The sequence below is a fragment of the Rhinolophus sinicus genome, linkage group LG04 (assembly GCF_036562045.2).
Source record: "Rhinolophus sinicus isolate RSC01 linkage group LG04, ASM3656204v1, whole genome shotgun sequence".
In the NCBI taxonomy this organism is placed as follows: Eukaryota; Metazoa; Chordata; class Mammalia; order Chiroptera; family Rhinolophidae; genus Rhinolophus; species Rhinolophus sinicus.
Genome location: NC_133754.1, coordinates 8,546,947 through 8,568,838, shown reverse-complemented (window position 1 = coordinate 8,568,838; position 21,892 = coordinate 8,546,947). Strand labels below are relative to the sequence as shown.

Sequence of the window (21,892 nt, the reverse complement as noted above, 5' to 3'; positions counted from 1 at the left end):
AGGGATATAAATGATAAACGTCTAAGTTTTGCTTTGTCTTGTGCACCTGAAACTAATTAAAAAAAAAATAATAAAGTGAATAGTAGAAAAATTCCTGTTGAAATAATTTTTATGCAAAACTTGGAAGTCAGAAGGCAATCTGCTTATTTGAGGAAGATGAGTTCCTCATTTTAGACATGACGTTGTGCATTTGGGGAGGCATCAGAGAAGAAATATATTTCACGTAGTCAGAGATGTGGCTGTCATCCCCAGGAAAGGGACACACAACTGCTAAGGGTGAATTCATAGAGAAGAGCAGTGGACCCCTCCAGAGAACCTTGGTGGAGTGGAAGAAAGACACAGAGCTGAGTGAAGACAGGGGACAGGGAAGCAAGATAACCAGGGCAGCCCAGGGAACCAACCACTGTGTAGGGTTTGTGTTGAGTTACACTAACCATGACCACCAAGGAGAACGATGACTAATGACCTCTGGGCATCAGAATCAATGGTGACCTTTGGGGAACAATCTTAGCTACAAGTTGTTGTATAAAAAGGAGAACTAGGACAGCTGTTGGACAGGTGTCTACATTTTACGGGCGGCAGAACAGAGGCAGTGAGTGGCGAAGGAGACCAGCGTCACGGGCAGAGGGTCTAGTTTGGACAAGGAAGGAGGACACTCCTTTTTCTGAGACCCAAGGAAGGCAGAGACAATGGGAATCGACAGAGACAAGTACCTAATTGGAAGAGACAAGTGTACAAACAAAAGTCCATATAGGATGCCTGAATATTTAAAAGCTATAAATCAGGCTACAAATTGTTAAATAAAAAATGTTCTGTCCTCCTACTTGGATAAAAAAGAAAATCATAATCACCTGGAGAACCAAGGTCAAATTTTAGATACGTGGAGTCCTTGAAGTTCTCTGAAAGAACACGGCAGTGAGGGCAGCAGGGGCCGCCGGCTTACAGCCCGTCACTTCTTCTTTCTACAGCTGTTCCGCACCATCATAGCCCTCCATTCGTTGCCCTGTGGCATCCCTCACACCTGGCTGCTCGTGCCATTGGCCAGTCTGCCCTGGGAAGGTGGGCCTAGGCGGAGATGCCAGAGCTCCACTCAGGCCCTGGAAGCGGGCTTGGGGTCATCTGGGCAGGACAGCCGGGGACCGAGGAGCCAGGAGTGTGATCTAGAAATGGATTCTCAGTGGGCAGGCTCCCTGGGTCCCATAGACTCGTCATCTCATGGGAGAGGCACGGTCAGAGGAGGGTCAGAGTAGAGCCTTGGGCCGGGGACTGGGAGCTTATTCTAGGCCTGGTTTTAAGGATTTTTTTCTTTTTAAATACAAGGGATTATATAAAATAATTGTGAGGGAAATTTACCAACACATTAAACAAGCTTCACAATAAATGCTTTCCTAGGATGAAACAGATTCCGTTTATGAAAAAAAAAATCCTTAGTTGGCTATCAATGTATCGAAAAGGGAACAAAATTTGAAACTAAAAAGCTGTTTAGCTCCAACAGTGGACAACTACAGGCGCTCAGTGCTGGCGCTGGCGTGGAGGTGGAGGAGAAGTCAAGCTCCGTCAAGTCCGATCTGACAGTGGTCACAGCAGAGGCTGTGTGAAGCCAAGAACAACGTCCTCCCGCGGAGGTGCCAGGCAGGCTGCTTTCATGACGGGGCTGGTGAAGTAATCTGTTAAACAGGCTCTTACACGACGGGATAAAATCAGCTCCTTGCAACAGAAGGAGGTTTCTCTTACTTGGCTGAGGTAAGAGGGCTAAAAATGTATTAGATCGTTTCCTCCCTTTTAACTGAAGGTTAAACTTCTTACTAATCAGATGACCATGGGTGAGACTATAGAAATAAATATTTGACCATGTGGTTTGCTCACAGGGTTGTCATAACCAGTCACTGCAAGGAAAATAGTTAGCAGTTAATGATTAAACAAATGGCAGGCCAATGAGTTGCTGGATGCTCTTTAACAGATACTGGCTGATTGGGTCCTTCAGAAATGTTTCAGCAACTATCCATCTCTAATTTCACTTATCTGTTATCTATCTATCATCTGCCTGTCTGTCTGTCTGTCTATCTATCTATCTATCTATCTATCTATCTATCTATCTATCTATCTATCTATCATCTATCTATATCCTGTACTTTTTCAGGCAAATGAGATAAAGATAGATGGGTTGCAGATCTCCCTTTCTTCTTCCCTCCCTCCTTCTTCTTCTTTCTTTTTTCCCTCCTTTCCCCCCTTCCTTCTTTCTTTGTGGTAAGGAAAATGTTATTTGCAGAAGAATCTGCCTTCGTCTACTGCAATGGCCGAGAAGACACACCCAAGGGATAGGACCGGGCTTATTAAATGGTTTGCAGGCTCTGGTTCTCATCTTTCAGATGGGCTTGGGGAATATTCTGTGCCCAAAATAAATAAAATACTTGAGAGGAATCTAGAGTACATCCAAACGAGGGACATTCTCTGGTGTTACTGTAGATCATGTTAAGCTTTCATTGAAAACAATACTTCTTATGTCATAATTATCTAGCATCTGCCATCCAAGGACCCCAACATGGTTTACAGACAGTAATTTTCTAATCCTCAAAACTGTCTGGGTTAAAGGGGAAAGTATATAAACTCACTTCCGTTCTCTACCTCCTGATTCTGCCATTGAGCCACTTTGGTTCTGCCATGACCACTGTCAAATCAGACTTGACTGGGTCTACAACATGCTTCCCGGAGAAATCACAGACATCACTAAACAGGGACCTCACTGTCACCAACAGACACATAACACGTACATTACAGCTTATTCTGAGTAGCTCAAAATTTTTATGATCACGATTTCTGCACTTTTCAGAGCATCCCTGAAATCCTTGTGGAGTCTTCCATTTAGTATCCAACTAAATAGCAAACCACAGTAGTAATGAAAAACCTCAATCAGAGAAGACCAATATTAATACTGCTTTGCTTTAGAAACTTGTGTAAATGGCCTTTTGCTATACTTTCATTTGAAAATCTCATTCATTTAGAGAAAGGTATTACAAACAAAAACAATGCTGGGTTTCAGTCCAAAACACAAAGATTTGTCATCAAATAAGGATGATTTATAATACAAAAGACTGCAAAGAAAGCTCTGCTTAGAACAAAGAGCTCTCGGTATTTTTTATGAGTAAGATTTATGTTTAAATGTCTATTAGGAAGGATAACCATCTGCTAACGTTAGGAGAGGCTGTGCTGTGTTAGGCATCCACATTATAAGTGGGTGTGACAATCATCTGAGGCTATTTCTGAAGACTAACAGTGAGTGAAATTCTAACCTCCTTCTAGAAATCCAAGTATACCATTCTAAGATGGCGCTACTGACAGTGGGCAGCAAAGGACTAGAAGATAAATATGTGTTTTAAAAGGTCAAGAGAGGTGCCAACGGAACCCTACAGTGTTAGTTAGCCAATCACCTACAGTATTAGCTAGCTGACCTTTCTTCATATCGCGGAAGCCAATGTGAACAGAATAACGTCCCGAAGGCCAGGATTCTAGACTTAGCTCTGACGTTAACAAGCTTTTTGACCTAGGGCAAGTCACTGAGCCTTTCCAAACCTTGTTTCTACCTTGTAAATCATGCTGGTTCAGATGACCTCTAATATTATGTTTGTAAATCACTTAACCTCTCTGACAAATAGGGACAATGTCTGGTTTACATAGGGTTGGTGAAAGAAAGGACCATACATTTAATGAGTATAATGTCAACGTTTGCACAGTTCTGTATAATGTACGAAGGGCTTCTATAGATCTTATCTTATTTTGATTCTCTCCACCACCTTTGGGGTGGGTGTTATTAACCTCGTTTCACAAATGAAGAAATTGATGCTCTAAGAGTAGCAGATTTTCTTAAGGTCAGAGAATCTACTGTTGTCAGAGGTGGCAGCCAAACCCAGGGGCTCTGACTCTAAGTCCAGTGTTTTTATTACAGAGAAACAACCACTCCCAAACCCTCCCCTGCCCAAGCTCTCCTTAAGCTTTTTGAATGGTTGGCTCGGCCAACACTTTCACATCAACGACTGAGTCAATTCTGAATTCTTGTTGAACTCTGGACTCAGAGAAGTCTGTACACCCTTCTTTGGTCCTATCTCCATGTAGCAGTAAGAATTCATTCAAAGCCTGAGCCTGACAGGATGACTGGTTTCCATTTCTAAATGTGTGGACTAGTCCTGAGGCATCGGGAAAAGACACTAAAAGAACTAAGTTTCTGATCAAAGGAATTTTCCCAGCAGGTATTGGTTTGTGAGTCCTATGTTTCCACATCCTTCTGGGACTTAACCCTGCCTTTCTGACCAAGGTGTCTTTGAGAACAGCAGGCTTATTATAGCTCCTTGGGATGACGAAGCACTAAGGGGAGGAGATGATAGAGTACTTTTTGTAAATGGCACAACTCCTGAATTACAGCTTTGTAAAAACACTGATTAGGCAGGAATAAATATGGCTGCAAGAAACAAGGATAAAACATCAACTAGGAAAGGGCCCTGCAGTGAGAATCAGAAGTCCTGGCTTTTTATAGTCCAGCTGTGTGACCTTGGGAGAAGCATTTAACCTCTCTGGATCTTGATTTTCTCATCTGTAAAACAATGAGGTTGGTGAACATAACTTCCAAGATCATTCCTGCCCCCAAGGCTCTATGAAAATTCAACGGGACACCCATGAAATGGGGTGAAAAAGCCTGCTTCCTCTCGTCACAGCGATACCTGTGACTTGTATTCTCCTGTCAAAGGAGTGACTCATATAAATCTAACTGAAGACTCAAATCCTTTTCCAAAAAGAAAGCCCTTTTCTTTTGAGTCTGTAAGAAATAACAATCCAGTATCGGCCCGAAAATAGCGGTTTCCCATCTCTTTAAAATTTTTAAGCAGCGGAACTCTTTCTCCGTATGAAATATTGCACCAAAGTTGCAATGTTGAAACATTGTACAATGTCAATACAAGTGGGATTGTTTGGGCTGAACTGGGGATGGGGGGAGGGATAAAAGTGCTGTCCACTCACCCTTGCCCTCTGCCACCCTTCAAAGGTTCTTTGTCACACTGCTAGGAAACCATGGCCTTAGAATACGGTTTGTATGTCTCCATAGAAACAACAAATTTGAGTACTTTTTTTCTCCCCAAAGTCCAACTTCTCAATAACTGAATAAGTCTGTCTGTTTTCTGGTGTCACTATGTGAGTGCTCGGTGGAGAAGTAGTCACCTAACTTTTGGTGTTATTGAGTACTTTGAAGAAAAAAAATTAGGCATAAAGAGCTTTTAGAAAGGAGGTCTACCTTCAGGTTGTCGCGAAACATGCCCAGGAGCTCGGAGAAATCACAAGGCCTGAACCGGAATGAAGATAAAGGTAAAAAAGTGCTTCCTGACTGAAATAAAATGGCTCACAAACCGATACCATTCTTTCCACTTCTCACTTAGTGTTTAAGCACTATGTGGACATTCAATTCTGCTAATTATAAGATCAGAGGAGTTTATGCTGATTATTTGCAAATAACGTTGCTCCCGTCTTGAGTGACCTATAGTAAGTGCTGTTGCTGAGAATTAACTCAGTTGGTAGAACAATTATGAGTCACTTCGAAAACTCCAGATGGCTTTGACATGTGTCCTGCCACAGAATTCCCTTTCCTTCTCAGTAGCTCTTGCTCAAGGGTCCCCGTGGTTTGGCATGGGCTATGCTAAGGTGGAGAAGAAGTGGATGCTGTCTCGTAATGAGCGTCTTGGGCTGTAATGACCCAGAACTCAGGAGCTGAGCCCCAGCCAAAGAAAACACGAAGCAGATGCCTAGAGAGGGGGATCGTGGAAGAGTCCAGATCACTGGATGAAGATGGTGGCTTCTGAAGGTTTTAAAGCAAATACCAACTAGACATCTTTACAATGGAGGGATAACGGCAGGAAGATGACATTTAGAACTGCCTGGAACTGGCGGGACTGGGCAGTCTCAGAGCACACTGCTGCATTCCTAAAGACGTCACATGTGATGCCATCGTGGGCTACAGAACATAAATTTGTCACCAGGAGCTCCTTAAACTGTCATTTGCTCATGCATCACTTCCTCATGCTGAGGAAATCCCATACTTTCATTAGTTAGTCCTAGGCCTTACGCTTCTTTCACAAATGGGAAGATGAAAGTTCGGAGCGATTACATGAGTTGACTATGATCATAGAGTGTAGACACAGAACAGAGTAAACGGTATGCTGCCACTTGATGTATATGCATCAAACATCTCTGAGAAGGTACAAAAACTAATCCACTAACATGGTTACCACTGGAGATGGGAACTGGGAGCTGAGAGAGAGGGAAGCAGAGGCTTATGCATCACTCTTACTCTCTTTACCTTTTATGTTTTGTACTCTGTGCACCCATTACCTATCCCCCCAAACATTCAATATAACAAAAAGTTCTCATAGAATGTAAGTGGGTTCCATCCCACCTCCTTCCCACCCTCTACAAAGGGGGCCTGGACTACCCCTGCAGAGACTGGGTGGCCTGTCCTGTGGCCACTCAGAGTCTTCGACATGTTGGCAGGGGTCGTGGGAAGATTATACAACGTCTCCAGCGTGGGGGGCAAGCCTGGGAGTTCTGGCGATAGAGGAGCTAATGGGACAGGGTAAACGGCACCATGAGAAAACAGCTGGACAAATCCAGAAAAAAGGACATTCTGCAAACAACTGTTCTTGACTCTCAAGAGACTGACCATCACGAAAAGCAAAAATAGTAGTGGTAGGGGTGATGGCTGCTCAGATTAAAAGGGCTAACGAGACATTACAACAAAAAATAAGGTATTTTTGACTGGACCCTGGATCGGGGGGCAGAGGTGGGGCAATTAGAAAATTGAGTTGGGAAAAGTGAATTGGGGTTAGATATTAGAAGATATTATGAAATAACTGATAATTTTCTTAGATGTGATCATGATTTTGAGGTTGTGTTAGAGAATGCCCTCACTCTCAGGAGAAGCCTAACAAAGTATTTAGAGGTAAAGCATTACAGTGTTTATAATTTTTCCCCCCAAATGATTTGGGTGGCAGGGGGAAGAGTATGTATTTAGAGAGAAACATAAAGCAAATGAGGAAAAATATTAACAATTGACAAATTGAAGTGAAGGCCTATGGGTGTTCACTTTACTCTTTTTTCAACTTTTTTGTAGGTTTAAATTTTTTCAAAATAAAAAGTTGGGAAATAAAGAAGAAAGTTTAAAAACAAAACAAAATAACAAAATGGGTGAACACAAACGAACAGAAGAGTCCCGGCTCCACCCTACTCTGTCTCCAACTAGCCTTCCAGCTTTGGGGAAAGTCCTTCATGTTTCTGGGTCTCGGCTTCCTGTCTGAGGAATGAGGAAACTGGTGTAAATGACCTGTGAGGTGACCCCAGTTCTGAAGTCCATGGACACGACGAGGAATGTGCAGGAACTGGACGAAGGTCTGCCTTCCCTGTCCTTCCCTTCCCCCACCCCTCTAGACACTCGCCTCAGAACCACTTTTCCTCAAAGAGCTTGTTTTGTGAAGTCTTAAGGTGTTTCCTTTTGTGAGAAAGATTTTAATGCACTGGTTTCATAAGACTTTCTACGCTCTTCAAAAAAAGTTCTAAAGGAACTGTAGTGAATGTGAGGAGTATGTTTATACAAGAAAATGCACAAAACCAGAACCATGAAAGTACTGTTCGTTCAAAACCTAATAGCATAAAAAAACCAAAAAAATGATAAGGCGACTTCAAGTCCTGAAAAAGTTTGTTTTTTTTCTTGGTGTCTTGCTATAATTTCTTGCTACAAATATATGACTCAATTTGTCATCATATATTACTGTGATTCTCAATGTATCTGTGGTTTTACTTATAAAGACTGAGGAAATTCTTTACACTGTTGTGACGACTGCAGAGACTCAGCAGGGAACTCTATACCTAGCACGCGCTCAATGATTGTTTGTAATTTTATAGATATCCAGCACCTCCGATGGCAATCATTTGGTTTGTAATTGTCAATTAGAAACAGAACAAAACAACACCTTGTAGAATGCTCACTTCCTTGACGTTGTTTCCTTTTTGTCTGACATGTTCAATTTCACTTATAGTTCTTCCGGATTACAGACTTTTAATAGTGAGAGTTGGACACATATGGATCTCTCTACACAGTCTGCTACGTGAGACGTAATGAAATATTCCACATGCTCTGTGATCATCACACCACCTACCCACCTACCAGCAGGCTGTAGGAACGGCTCCCTGTTAGCTTTGTCACTTCCCGCCCTTCCTCTAGTCCTTTACTCAGTCCAGGGGAGCTGTGTCAACCAATCTCTTGCTTAACGCCTAATCAATCTTTCCAAAAACCTACAAGAACTGGTTTCACATGTCAGAGCAGTTCTGCTCTCAAAGGTATAGAAATCCTCTTTCTACCTGGAAATTTTATTCTAGATAATGAGGATGCCAATTTTATGTTTGTTGTAGTCTATAATGGATTAAAATCTCTATGTAACTCCAAGGAGGCTGAGAACACTGACTTTCAAGATCCATAAAAGAGGTTGGGTGTGCCGATCCAAGTGTTAGCAGAACCCAAAAGTTTTAACACATGAGGTGGAATTTATGCTGATACAATGTCTCACCATCCACTTGTTCTCAGTGGCCCATGTGATTTAAGAATTATACTCCATTTGATACTAGAAAGAATCTAAAATATTTTAGAATGAACATTTTCCATAAACCCATAAAACATGAAAAAATAAAACTTAACAATCAAGAAAAACTTCTATGGGAAGGGAAGGAAGGTCAAGGGAAGGGAAAAGCTGAACCCTAGGCTGTAACTGTAAGACATAACAAAGTTGTCATGGCTGGTCTTTAATTTCAGCTCCAAGCTTCCTGGCAACGAAAACCAAGTGGGAATCTTAAAGTGTTCCATAGTTTTCACTAATCATGAGGGGAAACACATTCCAGTTCTTTAAGGGAAACGCAGCTACTCTCCCGTGCTAGTCCGCGTCCTGTTTGCATTTACGTCCGGCATTTGTGTACAGCCTGGCAGCCACAGCATTCACTGACTAAAGCTGCCTTTTTCCTACCATTTAATTCGAAAAGGAATCTCATGCAGAGCATCATACAAGGGACCCGGGGGGACTCAGACATCACAAATGGGCCTGAAGTAAATGAGGTGATGGGTTTCAGCTGTTTCTTGCTATATCCATGGTAACGCACAGGCAGGACTCAGGACGGGGCCCTGAAGTGTAGGTGGGTCTCAAGCCGAGTGATGGTCTAACCTCGCCTGTTTCTGAAGGACGCGCGTGACCTGGAGTACAACCTCGAATATCTATGGACAGACTGCGTACCCTTCACACATGTCTGCACACATGCCATTTCTTTCAACTCAACCTCCGACAATAATTGCACAGTATGTGGCTGTATTCAAGGGTATTTGTTCTGGAAAGGGCCAGGCGTGCAGGCACTCTCTATGGCTCAGAGCAGATCGATGGGCTGACCTCAGGCCATCACACAGTGACAGGGGCCACCTTCTCCCCGCTCAGACCTCTGAAGGAGGATGCAGAGCAAAGTGAGAGCAGAACGGAAATCGTTTCAGTGGTGGCTGCATTTCTCCCAGGGCTGCCATCTTCACTGTCGGCTGGGGAGCCGTCTATTACTGTGTAATTCTCGCTCGCCTCCATGGAAAGGCAGAGCAGTGCTGAGAACAGCACACTTTGAGGGTGTCCTCAGACCTCGGGAGGCTGCCTGGCTGGCGATGGGGCAAGAATGGAGGTGGTGGTGGCGGGCGTTGGGACGAGGACGATGGCCCTGAGAAGTCCGGAGCAGAGACCGGTGGTGCTTCTAAGTTTCTAAGTGCCTGTTTCTTCTTTTTCCTCCCCAAACATTATGGCTAACATCACACAACTTCTGATTGTTAGAGCAGAGAAAAGCGGGGGCGCCCTTTCTCTTTGCTGATACACGAGCTGATGAGAAGGTGAAGACTTCTGCCCGCTCTGGCCAGAACCTGCACCCACCTACCCATCATCCAGCCCTAACCTGGAGCCGACTCTGGGGCAGATGTGGTCAGTGGTGCTGTCAGCAGCCTCAATCCATGCTTTACCTTGAACTTCTCTTCATAGTTCTCGAAGGCTTCCATGACCATGCACACGGCCTGCATGGAGCGTTCCAGCCGGCCATCCACCCCGTTGAAGCGGTACATGCTGCCGGACACATCCACCACCAGACGCAGGCGCTTGGGCTTCTGTTGGGGGCTGCCCAGCTGAGGGAGCGAACAACAGAGGCATCTTGTGAACCATTAAGCCCTCCGTGGCTGCCATTCTGGGGGTCGCACACGGCCCCGCAGTGCCAGCACGAGGCAGGCAGGTAAGTGGAGGCGCGGGGCTGTACGAGGCCGCCTGGCAGGTGGAAAGGTGTCTGTGGACTATATTTCAGTAAATAGAATTTCAGACTTATGCTGGTAGGCGGCACCATATGGGAAAGAGTTCCCTCCGGAAGGTGGTCCTTTTAAGACCCAACCTAGTCTACTAAAACTGCCTTACTGAGGCTGATGCCATCTTAAAAATAATAATCTGGAAAGTTGTAAACCCCAACGTGTCATGTTTCATGTCCTGCCTCGGAGTCAGTTACTTTAGCCAGGCTGAGTTATTTTGGAAGCACACGTGAATTTTACCTATACCTGTTGTGCAGTGACTGAAAATCATTTTTCTACAGAGTCCACAAGAAATGCCAAATTCCTAAAACAAGGTTCTGTGAGAAGGCGGGGGTGGGGTGGGAGGGGGGGTTGGCAAAGAACTGAAGGAAAATATTTCCTCAGTATCTTCTGTCTTTAGTTAGCTTTCAGTTTTCTCTTCCTTCCAGTCACTGAATTACTACTTCTCTTTACTTTTCTTGGCAGTTAAAGGCATACAAGTAGCGGTTAACTGCTGTTTAGCAACAAGTGTCAATTAAAATGTGAAACTCTCGTTGAGTTTCAGTTTGATTTTGGACTCATGCCTGCCAGTTTGCAGAATCAAAAACAAAGTCCATTTGTCAGTGTACTTACAGGAAAAAAGGAAGAAGAAAAATTCCAGGCTATTCTGTTATTATATACTTGCTGACATGTATGAAAACTAATGTGCAGTGAGTAATATCAAGAAAATACTGTGGGTATTATTAGTGCAATGGTTTGAGACCAGTTCAATATATTTCTTAAAAACTTGTGGAGTCTGCCTAAATTAAGAACAGTGCCACATGTCTCCCTGACGACTCACAATTTCAGATGTATCTAAACACATTTGTCAACCACAATGAGTCAGTAAAGAAAGTACTTGTTGACTCATACCAATGACACAGAAGTCAGAACACCCCAAATTACCACAGGTCCTCTCTGAATAGACATTAAATGGAGTAAGTGACTCCCCCTCCCTACCAGGCACCGCCCCACCAGCTCTCACGGGCTATTCAGCAATTCTGGCTATTCAGGGATACAGGAAGTTACAGAGCCCCCCAGCCCCCCAAGAGACTCAGTAGTTTACATTATTGCCACTTTTTGGCCACTGTTTCATAAATATTTTAGCATTATGGCTGTCTGAAACTTTACGTACATTCACATTTGAGTTATTTAAGGGAGCATACCTCATTTTCTAAAATTTTCTTTAGTTATCAGTCGGACACAGAACTTTAAAGCAACAGAACGGTAGGAAACCACCAGGATTGCTCTAGTGTTTTCACTTGCATAAGCCTGGGGGGTTCACAGACTCTGAGGGCTTTCAGTCTCCCCTCCCGAGAGCGCCCTGCCCTGCTCGGTGTCCAGGGAGCTGGTCTGCATGGATGGCATCAGCCTCTCTCTTGGCTGCTGGCTTCCGGGCGGGGGCCGCTGGTGGGAGGCACTGGCAGCAATCAGAGGGCGAGGGTGGGATATGTGTTCCCTCAGGGCCTCCCCTGCTGGGCCCATGGGTGGGGTCTCCCTCTGCTGAAGGCCACAGCGCCTATGGGGCAGCCCTCTCCATACACTGATTTCTCCAGGTTCCAGCAACTTCTCTCTCCCTCTGCCCTTTCAGACCTGGGGGGCCAGGGACGAGGGGGTTAGAGCCCTGCTGTCGAGATACCCCAGTCTCTTTTTGGCTTTCTTAAACCCCACCCTTACTTTTGTAAATAGTCTGTTTACTAACTGTTCTTTAAATGACTCAATTTGAGTGTGCCTGGTGTCTCCGGACTCACGCTGGGATCTTGAATCACATAGTAAATAATGTAATACCTATGTTTTTTTCTAATTTTTTAAGTATAATGCTTTCTGTGGTTGCCATATTCAGGGTTTACTGTGCTTTGACAAGGACAGGGACTTAAGAAAGCAGTTGTCCGTACAGAAGGCCAGACTCTGCAGATCTGAGGTGACTAGTTCTCCATCCGTACTCACCTGTGGCTCCTGCTCACCCCGGCGTTTGTAGATGGCTTTCTCTCCAGTCAGCCCTTCAATAATCTTGGCGTCATCTAGTTCCCCGGTAGCTTGGTGTCTTAGCCACTGTCTCTCTTTGCCTTTAGCCTACAATGACACACACACACAAATCCTTATTTTAATTTGTTCTGCAGGGTCCCTGACACACTTTGTGTATGAATAACAGGAAACACACCCGGGATCTTTTCAGCAAGTGATGTTTTTGCATGAATAGTTTCATAATTGGACTGATTTCTGCTCTGCTGACAAACAAATGCCCTTTGTGTGGATTTTGTCAATCTTAATTGTTTTAACATATGGGATGATAAAATGAACTCACTTAAAACACACCAATGGCAAAACAGTACGCAGAGGCCCTCTTGAGAAATGTGCAATATCTGGAAATGTAATGGCGATGCATTTCTTATGGCTTTTAGGTCACCGTACTCCTAGGAAATTTATTAGGTAGCAAAACAATCAACTTTAACTTTTTAACACTGTCTGCAAGCACCGAGAAAACATGATCTTCGGAAGTCTTCCTTTTGGAAAAGAAGTTGCAACTCAAGTTCTCTGTGCATGCAGTGCAAATGGGAACAGCTAAAAACAAGAATACACGAACGTTTTGTACCCCACGTCTCTCCAATCATCTATACTCAGAAATCTAAAGGTACTTCCACATACTACTTTCCCACAATAACTTACAACTCTGCCAGGTGGACTAAGATAGTAGTTAAATGATAAAAAAATTATAATCTCTTAATCATACGATTATAACAGCCACGGATTATATTTATATTAAGAAGTGGGAAGAATAGCTAAAATACTTTTATGCATGCAAACTCTAGTAGTCATAGTTAAGATCCTGTGTTCTGGAGTCAAACAGCCTAGTTCCAATCCTCCCTTCACCATGATCAGATATGTGACCTCAAACAAGTTACTCAAACAGTCTGCATTTCAGTGTCCTCATCTCTTAAATGAAGATAATACTGGTCTCTACTGTAATGAGCTATTGTGAAGGCTAAATGAGTTACTACATGGAATTGGCTGAGAAAGGGCCTGGCAACCTATGTTAGGTGGTATCATCATCATCATCATCATCATTGTCATCGTCATCACTGTCACCAACATCAGGTGGGACACAGTATGATAAGCAAATCCACATTAATTTAAACACACTTCCATCACTGTTTCATTGGAGGTGGCTGTATGACAGCACTGCCATTGAAAATGCAAAGCCAATCTCTAGGCAGCCAGGGTCTATTTTAGGGGCAGATGAACCATCATACAATACAAAGAAGTTCCACACAGTATAACTCTGGGTGGTATTATTTGTTGTTTTCTTGTTCCTGATACCCTTGCTGCGAATAGATACAAAATTACCATATTTGAAGACAGATATATTACCGTGAACATAAAGAGAGGAAAACTCCTAAGCTGCCAGCATAAAGATATTGAATGTGGTAGGCAGTTAACTTAGGAATTACCAGGAATGTGCCCCTTGGGGGTATGCTCTGTCCTACTGTGTGTTCTTGGTAAGAACCCCATCACCTCACAGGAAAATGGGACTCACTGGAGCATAGCTCAAAGAGCTCATGGAACTTGATAAAGATCTGCAGCTCCAGGTGGTAGGAGGATGGGGTGAGCAGAGCCTTCTAGAATCCTTTCCCACACACACAGTGCTGTCTTTCTCAGGCCTCAGCCCTGCAATGGTGATTGGGGCCCAGTTCCTGTCTCCTCTTCCCTGTCATTCCTAATGTCTGGAATGCATAATTCCTCAGGTTCCCAGGATACTTTATGCTGGAAACATGATTGTGGATGACCATTTAGGTACCTTTCCATCCTGAGATTCTATGACTCTTGCAGGTACCTAACTGCAGAGCACCAGCTTCCACAGACTAGTCCAGGCTGGGAACTGCAGAAAGCACAGGGAATGTGGTAGCAGTAGTTAGCAGCTATCTAAGTGGCATGTAAGTTGGATTCTACAGTGGGTATAAGAGGAATATGGGATAACACAACAGATTACGAGATTACACGACATATTACATAACTGCTGAATCACTGCAATCATCAAGCATTGATTTTCCAAGTGTCATCAATTCCTTGACGAAACAATGACCCTGAGGACCCCCTGCCCAATCCACTAGCCACTACATGGCTTTGTTAACCAGCGATACTCCCACTCTATAAAGAAACATTGCAATGGCTACAGATTAAGTAGTCTTTGTGCTTTTTAATGCAGATTACAACTGTAGCAAAAATAAATTAAAACCCCCACCGTCTCACCACTGAGGAACTGTAAAATACCAAAATTTTAAGTAATAATTCTACTCCCTTCCCTACATTTTGGTGTTTCTCAAAACAGAATATACCTTTTAATGAAGCAAAAGAACCTTGCCAAGATTAACAGGCAGAGGGGTTAATTGTGACCTGGTTGTCATACCTGGAGGTTGTCATACACGTGACTTTGGCTGAGCACAGCAGATATGAGCTCACTGAATTGTTTCCACAATTCCCAGACAATTGACTTTCAATTTGAACTAAAATTCCTAATTATTATTTTAAATGGATGAAAAAACATGTCACTACAATAGAGGATTAGAATAATGAGCAAAGACATGGTTAGTATGCAAATATACTATAAGTGAAGCAAGATTCTTTGCTATAGAAATGACCGCATCTCCAATAAGACCTACAAAGGTAAGAGTCCCTGAGAAGAGGAATGTGGGTTTAAATTGGTTAGGAAGGCATATGCACAGAGGACTGCATGTCACAGGCTAGGCCTTGCAATTAAAGAGAAGAGACACCTCTACATTTCATAAAATAGATCACAACATGCTTAAAGCTAGCAGAAGTTGGGGTGACTGGTTCATGTACTATGAAAAACAATCTCCCAGAGACTGTATACCTATCCAGAAGTTCAAGGGAAGCCGTTAAATTTCTAGCCACATGTAATTTAAATAAGTACAATATGTAACTCTCAGGTTAACCAAATAGTAAGCGTAGAGAATATCGCAGTTTAGGATAAGACTAGAGATTATACTGTCAATCCTAAAAGAATTAAAGAGGCCTGGATCATGAATATGGGTTATTAAAAAAGAAAAAACAAAAAGGATTGTTCATTGTCTAGTCATTACTTTGTTTTACTTTCTTCATACTTATCACCGTTTACAAATGTATTATTTATCTCTTTGTCTCTATTATCTACCTGTTCCCCTGGAAAGTAAAGGTCATGGGATAAGAATCCTATGTAACTCTACCATCAAGAACAATGCTTGATACATAGTAGGTATTCAATAAAAATTTATTGAAGGAAAGGTGATTGCTTACTGTAAAATGTTAAGTGATAAAAGTATGCTATGAAAGCAGGTATATACAGTTTCATCTCAATGTATATGCATGTAAATTACATACATACAAAGAAAAATATGTGGGAGAAAATAAAAATGTTAATAGTCACGGTTACTTTTGAGTTGTGGAATCATGGGTGGTATTGCTTTCTTCTTTTATGCTCTGTATTTTCCAACTTTCATATAATGAACTTGTGACTTCCACAATTAAAAAAACTAACAAAAATAAATTCTTTTTTTCCTCAAAAAGATTAAAAAAATCCTTTTATATTTTTAAGAAACACCTTTGTGACAACTTGCCAGTTATGGAGAGCAACTTCAATGTGCATAGAAATAAGTTAGGGATTTTGTTGAAATGCACTAAAAAAGGCCTGGCCTCTCTCTGAAGTTTGCTTCCTACTACAAACAAACTACTAAAATGGTGTCATGATCTTCTTGTCTTTGCAGTGATGGCTGCAACCATTACTTTCCCCTCAAAATGTAATATGTACCAAACTTCATCTTACTAAAAAATCTATCCAGAGAATGAGAAGACAAGCCACAGACTGGGAGGAAATATTTGCAAAAGACATAACTGATAAAAGGCTGTTATTCAAAATATACAAAAACCTCTTAAACCCCAACACTAAGAAAATGAACAACTTGATTAAAAAATGGGGAAAAGTTCTGAATAGACACCTTACTAAAGAAAATATACAGATGGCAAATAAGCATATAAAAAGATGCTTCATTTCATATGTCATTAGGGAAATGCAATGAGGATAAGATATACACACATTAAGAATTGTCCAAATCCCAAACACTGACAACAGCAAGTGCTGACGAGGATGTGGAGCAAACAGCAAGTTCCATTCATTGTTGGCGGGAATGCAAAATGCTACAGTCACTTTAGAAGGCAGTCTGGCAGTTTCTTACAAAACTAAACATATCCTTACCATTCAACTCAGCAATCGCACTCCTTGGTTATTTACCCAAATGAATTGAAAACTTATGTCCACACAAAAACCTGCAGATGGATGTTTATAGCAGCTTTATTCATAACTGCCCAAACTTGGGAGCAACCAAGATGTCCTTCAGTAAGTGATGGATAATTAAACTGTGGTCCGTACAGACAATGGGATATTATTCAGTGCTAAAAAGAAAGGAGCTATCAAGCCATGGAATGACATGGAGGAAACTTAAACGCTTATTACTAAGTGAAAGAAGTCTATCTGAAAAAGCTACATATAATAGGATTCCAACTATATGACGTCCTGGGAAAGACAAAACTATAGAAACAGTAAAAAGATCAGTGGTTTCCAAGTGTTGTGGGGAGGGGTGCACAGGAGGTGCCAAGCGGCTTTTTAGGGCAGTGAAAATACTCTATATGATACCATAATGATGGGTACATGTCATTTGTCCAAACCCATAGAATGTACAACAGCAGGAGTCAACCATAATGTAAACTATGGACTTTGGGTGATAGTAATGTGTCAATTTAGGCTCATCAATTATAACAAATGTCTACAGGGGGATGTTGATAATGGGGGAGGCTGTGCGTGTGTGGAGGTGTGAGCAGAAACTCTCCGCTCAATTTTGCTGTGAATCTAAAACTGGCCTAAAAAAAAAATGAAGTCTGTTTCTAAAGAATCTAGTGATAAATATAACGATAACTCTTTTTTTAAAAAAATTTCTGTTTTATTTATTTATTTATTTACCGTGTTTCTCTGAAAATAAGACCTAGTCAGACCGTCAGCTCTAATGAGTCTTTTGGAGCAAAAATTAATATAAGACCCAGTCTTATTTTACTATAAGACCAGGACTTTATAATATTAATATTAACATAATATAATATAATATACTGGGTCTTACATTGATTTTTGCTCCAAAAGGCTCATTAGAGCTGATGGTCCGGCGAGGTCTTATTTTCGGGGAAACATGGTATTTATTTATTTATTTATTTATTTATTTATTTATTTATTATTTTTAAGGAGGGTGCAGCTGACAGTGGCCCATGCGGAGATTGAACTGGCAACTTGGTGTTGTCAGCACCACGCTCTAACTGACTGAGCTAACTGGCTGCCCTATAATGATAACTCTTTACTGTGCAGAATCTGTTTTCATTTTAGGAACTTAGTGCTTGGGACAAAGAGTGGATCATGGGAGAAAAAGCGTCAGGTTAGGATTTAGCATATGAGAATTCCAGTCCTGGCTCACTTTGGGTCAAGTTATTAAGATTCTCTGGGTCTCAGTAATCCCAACTTCAAAATGAAGGGGCACTTTGTCAGTGAATGTTATCAGTCTGCATTTGATTAGTAATGAAAATCATTAGTACTAAGAGAAGGATTTGCCAATTAGTTTTATACCCTTTGCCTTGTCTTAATTATATCACAGTGGTGAGGACAGTCATATTTTCTCAAGTAACTGGGAGTTGGCTCCAATTTGTAAGCTTCTAAAAACAAGTTGATTAAGGATGCTGAAAAGTGACTTTGAAGAAATGTGGTTTTTTGGCAGTAAATCTATTTCTCTATAATAGAAATAGGTGAATTATCTGTTAAATGCAATAAATGATGGGGGAAATAATTTCTTAGAAAACAGTTCATTCCATATTTATTTTCACAATAGTCTTAATGCAGCTTGTTGAGCTAGTTTTCCACTGATGTTAAGCATGATGAGAGACTTGGGTGGGTGATCAGTTACAGGAAACCAGCGATTGCTTTCCAAACCTCATCACTTTTCTGCTCCAACACCAGCACTCCAAAGAAGCACAGAACACCTATGTGCCCAAGGACGTGTAACTTGATGAAAGTCTTTCCTTTAATCATCTAGAGTTTTGGGGACACTGAAATCTCCCAACCAGCTGTCTGAGACACTCAGCAATTCACATTGTTATCCAAATTGGCCAGGTCTAAGAAATATTATTATACTAGGAACATTCAGGACATTAGAATTTTAAAGAGAGCTCATTATTTATATCAACAGATGAATGCTTATGATATGGATATGTATTTTTGAAGAGTACCTAAAAATATGAATAAGCATACAGACACAATTAAGTAAAACTATAGAAACAAATGTCCATATTACCAAAAGTGATACAATTTACTAAATGTCATATCCAGGAAAGCATTCCATCATGCAATTTTATACTCCTACTCGTAAGATTTAAATTTAAGATTGCCAAAGAATACCACAGTTGCATGCTTTATGCCAATCAGATAGGAGTATTATCTAAATACAATTATTTAATGGATTTTCCTCTAGATGTGTTTATAAAGATCCCACTAAAATAAGGCAATCTGGAGTCATTAAGGTTTGCTATTTTAGTTATTGCTACATTTGACTAACCTACCCTAGTCCATTTATCATTTACCAGGAGAATTTTTTCTTCAGTTTTCTTCAGTAGGGCTTGCAGCATAGAAGTGTCACTGGCCAGCAGAGTTAACTCTCAAAGCTACTTTATTATGAGGCAGTTCTTCAAGACTATACAGGGAACAACTGTTAACTCCTCACGAGAGGTTTACAAATCCTGCCTTTATGGATGTGAATTCCAGATCGTGTCAGAGACTAAAGGCACAACAAGGGAATCACAGGTGGTGTGACTTTTGGGACACAGAAGGGAGAAGATAGGAGTGGTAAACACCAACAGAGCCATGACCCAGGGAAGGTCTGTCAAACAACTAACCCCGCCGCGCTGCAGAATTCTTATTTTGGTGTGCATGCTAATAGTTAGTGAAAATGATAACAGCGGGGCCTCCTTCCCTCCTCCCCCTCCGATTCTAAATGTCTTTACTGCGAGACCGAAAGCCCAGGCTCAAAAGCAGGTGCCTTCTGAGGCGGCCTTCAGAGTGGGACAGGCTAATGCATTCAGGCCCATGGGTCACGTCCACGCCGCGTGCAGCTCCACCAGGGCCGGGAGTGGGGGCGGAACCGGTGAGCCAGCAGCACTGGAAGCTGACCGACAACGGCTGCTGGTCAGACAAGCTGGACGGGGCAGGTGTGGACCAGGCAGGTGTGTGTGCTCCACCGGTGGGCGCATGGAGGCCAGGACCCCGACGAAGCTTGTACCCGCTGGGAGCTGCCTCATGAGCAGGGTGTCGCCCTTGGTAAGGAGGTTACAGAATTATGAAATATTTCTCCTTAGCAGATTACGTTCGTCTGCTGTCTCTGGATTCACCATCACGGGAGAACCTAGGGATTTCAGGATTTAATGTGCTTACACTGCTGTTGCTTCATTTCCTACTCGTGGTTATCTTCCCTCAAGGCACCGTCTAGCTGAGGGCTGTTTCCACTACCTATGCCAATAAAAGGACTTAGTGAGACTGGGGTGAGAGTAAGGTAACGGATATGCTTTTCTCAATAAATCTGCTATCCTTTCTTACTCTTTCTTTGGGGGGCAAACTTTTAAAATTTAAGTATTACATACTTGTAGTACAGTGCATACATCTTACGCGCAGCGGTCAACGGACACTAAACGTGAACACACCCTGGCCTCACACACCTCCACAGCCTCTCCTGGACCCCACCGTCCCCCGCCAAAGGCAAGCCTTTATTCTGACTTCTGCCACCATACATGAGCTTGGCCTGTTTTTGAACCCAATAAACATGGCACCATATGCTACGTGCTCTTCTGTGTCTGGCTTCTTTGGCTCAGCATTATTCCTGGGAGACTTACCTGTGTTGTTCATTGTCTTTCATTGCTGTGACAATACTCAACTGTATAATTTTGTCATGGTTTGTTTATATTCTCCACTGTGTTGTTTCCAGGTTGGGGCCATTATAAATAATGCCCCATGAATATTCCTGAACGTGTCTTTGGGAGCAGACAGGTGAGTATTTCTGTTGGATGGAAATGCTGGATATGATCAGCTTTCGTAGAGACCACTAAACAGTTTTCCAAAGTTTCTTTTCCAACTTACATTTCCACAAGCAGGGTACGAAGGTCGTTTTGCTTTTGTCCTCACCACCACTTGATACTGACAGCTCCTCCTCCCCCTCCTCCTCTTCCTCCTCCTTCTAAATTTTAGCCACTCTGGTGGGCATATAGTATATTGCTTTCCTTTGTACTTTTATTTGTAGATAAATGAATTACTTTTGGTTTTGCTTGTCCTTGATATTTTCCGGAACATAAAACAGTAGTTTTTGTTTTTGAGAAGAGAAAGCATGTACTAGTCTTTTGATCCAGAACTATTGGGCATTTTTATAATAGTAGCACTATTTGTTAGTTTTCAAATATGTAACTTGCAGATACATATGAACAGATCATTTATTATCTGCCATCAAGCCAGCCTACCACTGCTTGGAAACTCAAAGCTCAAACAGAATGGATGCGGGAGGGGCAGTGGGTTGGAGGGGGCGCTCTTTAAAAACTTACTGCGGGCCGGAATGGAAGTACTTTTTATTTTGGACTCTGTGTTTTATAGGACTCATCGAAATACTTCTTTAAATAGTAAGTTCTTACTGTATTTAGATACGTGCTTTTATTTATAACAAAGGGCCAAACATGTTCTTTCTTGTATGTTCCTGTTGCATGAAGTATTCTTATAAATATGTCCATCTGTTTTGTATTATACAACAAGTTCATATTGATGAGAATTCATTATATATAAATCTAGGTTTCACTAGTAAAAGGTGTATGTTACAGACTTTCTAAAAGAGAAATATAGTTTTATTACTTTCACAGAAAGAATACAGACTAATTGAAATGCTCGGAGGATGATGTATTCTGATTAATTCATTTTCTGGGAAATAATTTGTTAGCCAGAAAGTACACACACACACACACACACACGCACACATACATGTACTGACACACTCACACACACATACACACACACACACACCTGTAGCAGTGAGGTCATTAGGAGGAATAAATCTGACAAAAACCAATTATCTTGTGGTTTGTGACAGTCTTGTGACTTCAGCAATGAAAGTATTCTGATTAATCTTCAGTCTTCACTTATTTGGGTGATAGTTAGTCAAGACTTCCAAGATCTATAAACTCTACAAACAAGCCAATTTTCTATTATTCAGAATTTTTTTAGTGAAGAGATTAGAAAGACTTAAGTAGCAATATTTGCAGAAGGCATATACATTCTACAGACTGAAGCGTATAGAGGATCATCCATGAAAAACTGCTGGGTGGATCAATATGTATGAACGGATGTTTGAGGAGACCTGGGAGCAGTGA

General features: G+C 41.9%; 1 protein-coding gene across 1 annotated transcript in view; it reads right to left on the bottom strand.

Annotated features, from left to right (window-relative positions):
• VWA8 (von Willebrand factor A domain containing 8) overlaps window positions 1-21,892 on the bottom strand; it is a 299,153-nt gene that overhangs the window by 6,742 nt on the left and 270,519 nt on the right. The window contains exons 41-42 of the mRNA XM_074329337.1: window positions 12,359-12,484; window positions 10,064-10,222 (exon numbers count right to left, since the gene is read on the bottom strand). Of these exons, the coding sequence (XP_074185438.1) occupies window positions 10,064-10,222; window positions 12,359-12,484 (285 nt within the window). The remainder of the gene's footprint in view (window positions 1-10,063; window positions 10,223-12,358; window positions 12,485-21,892) is intronic.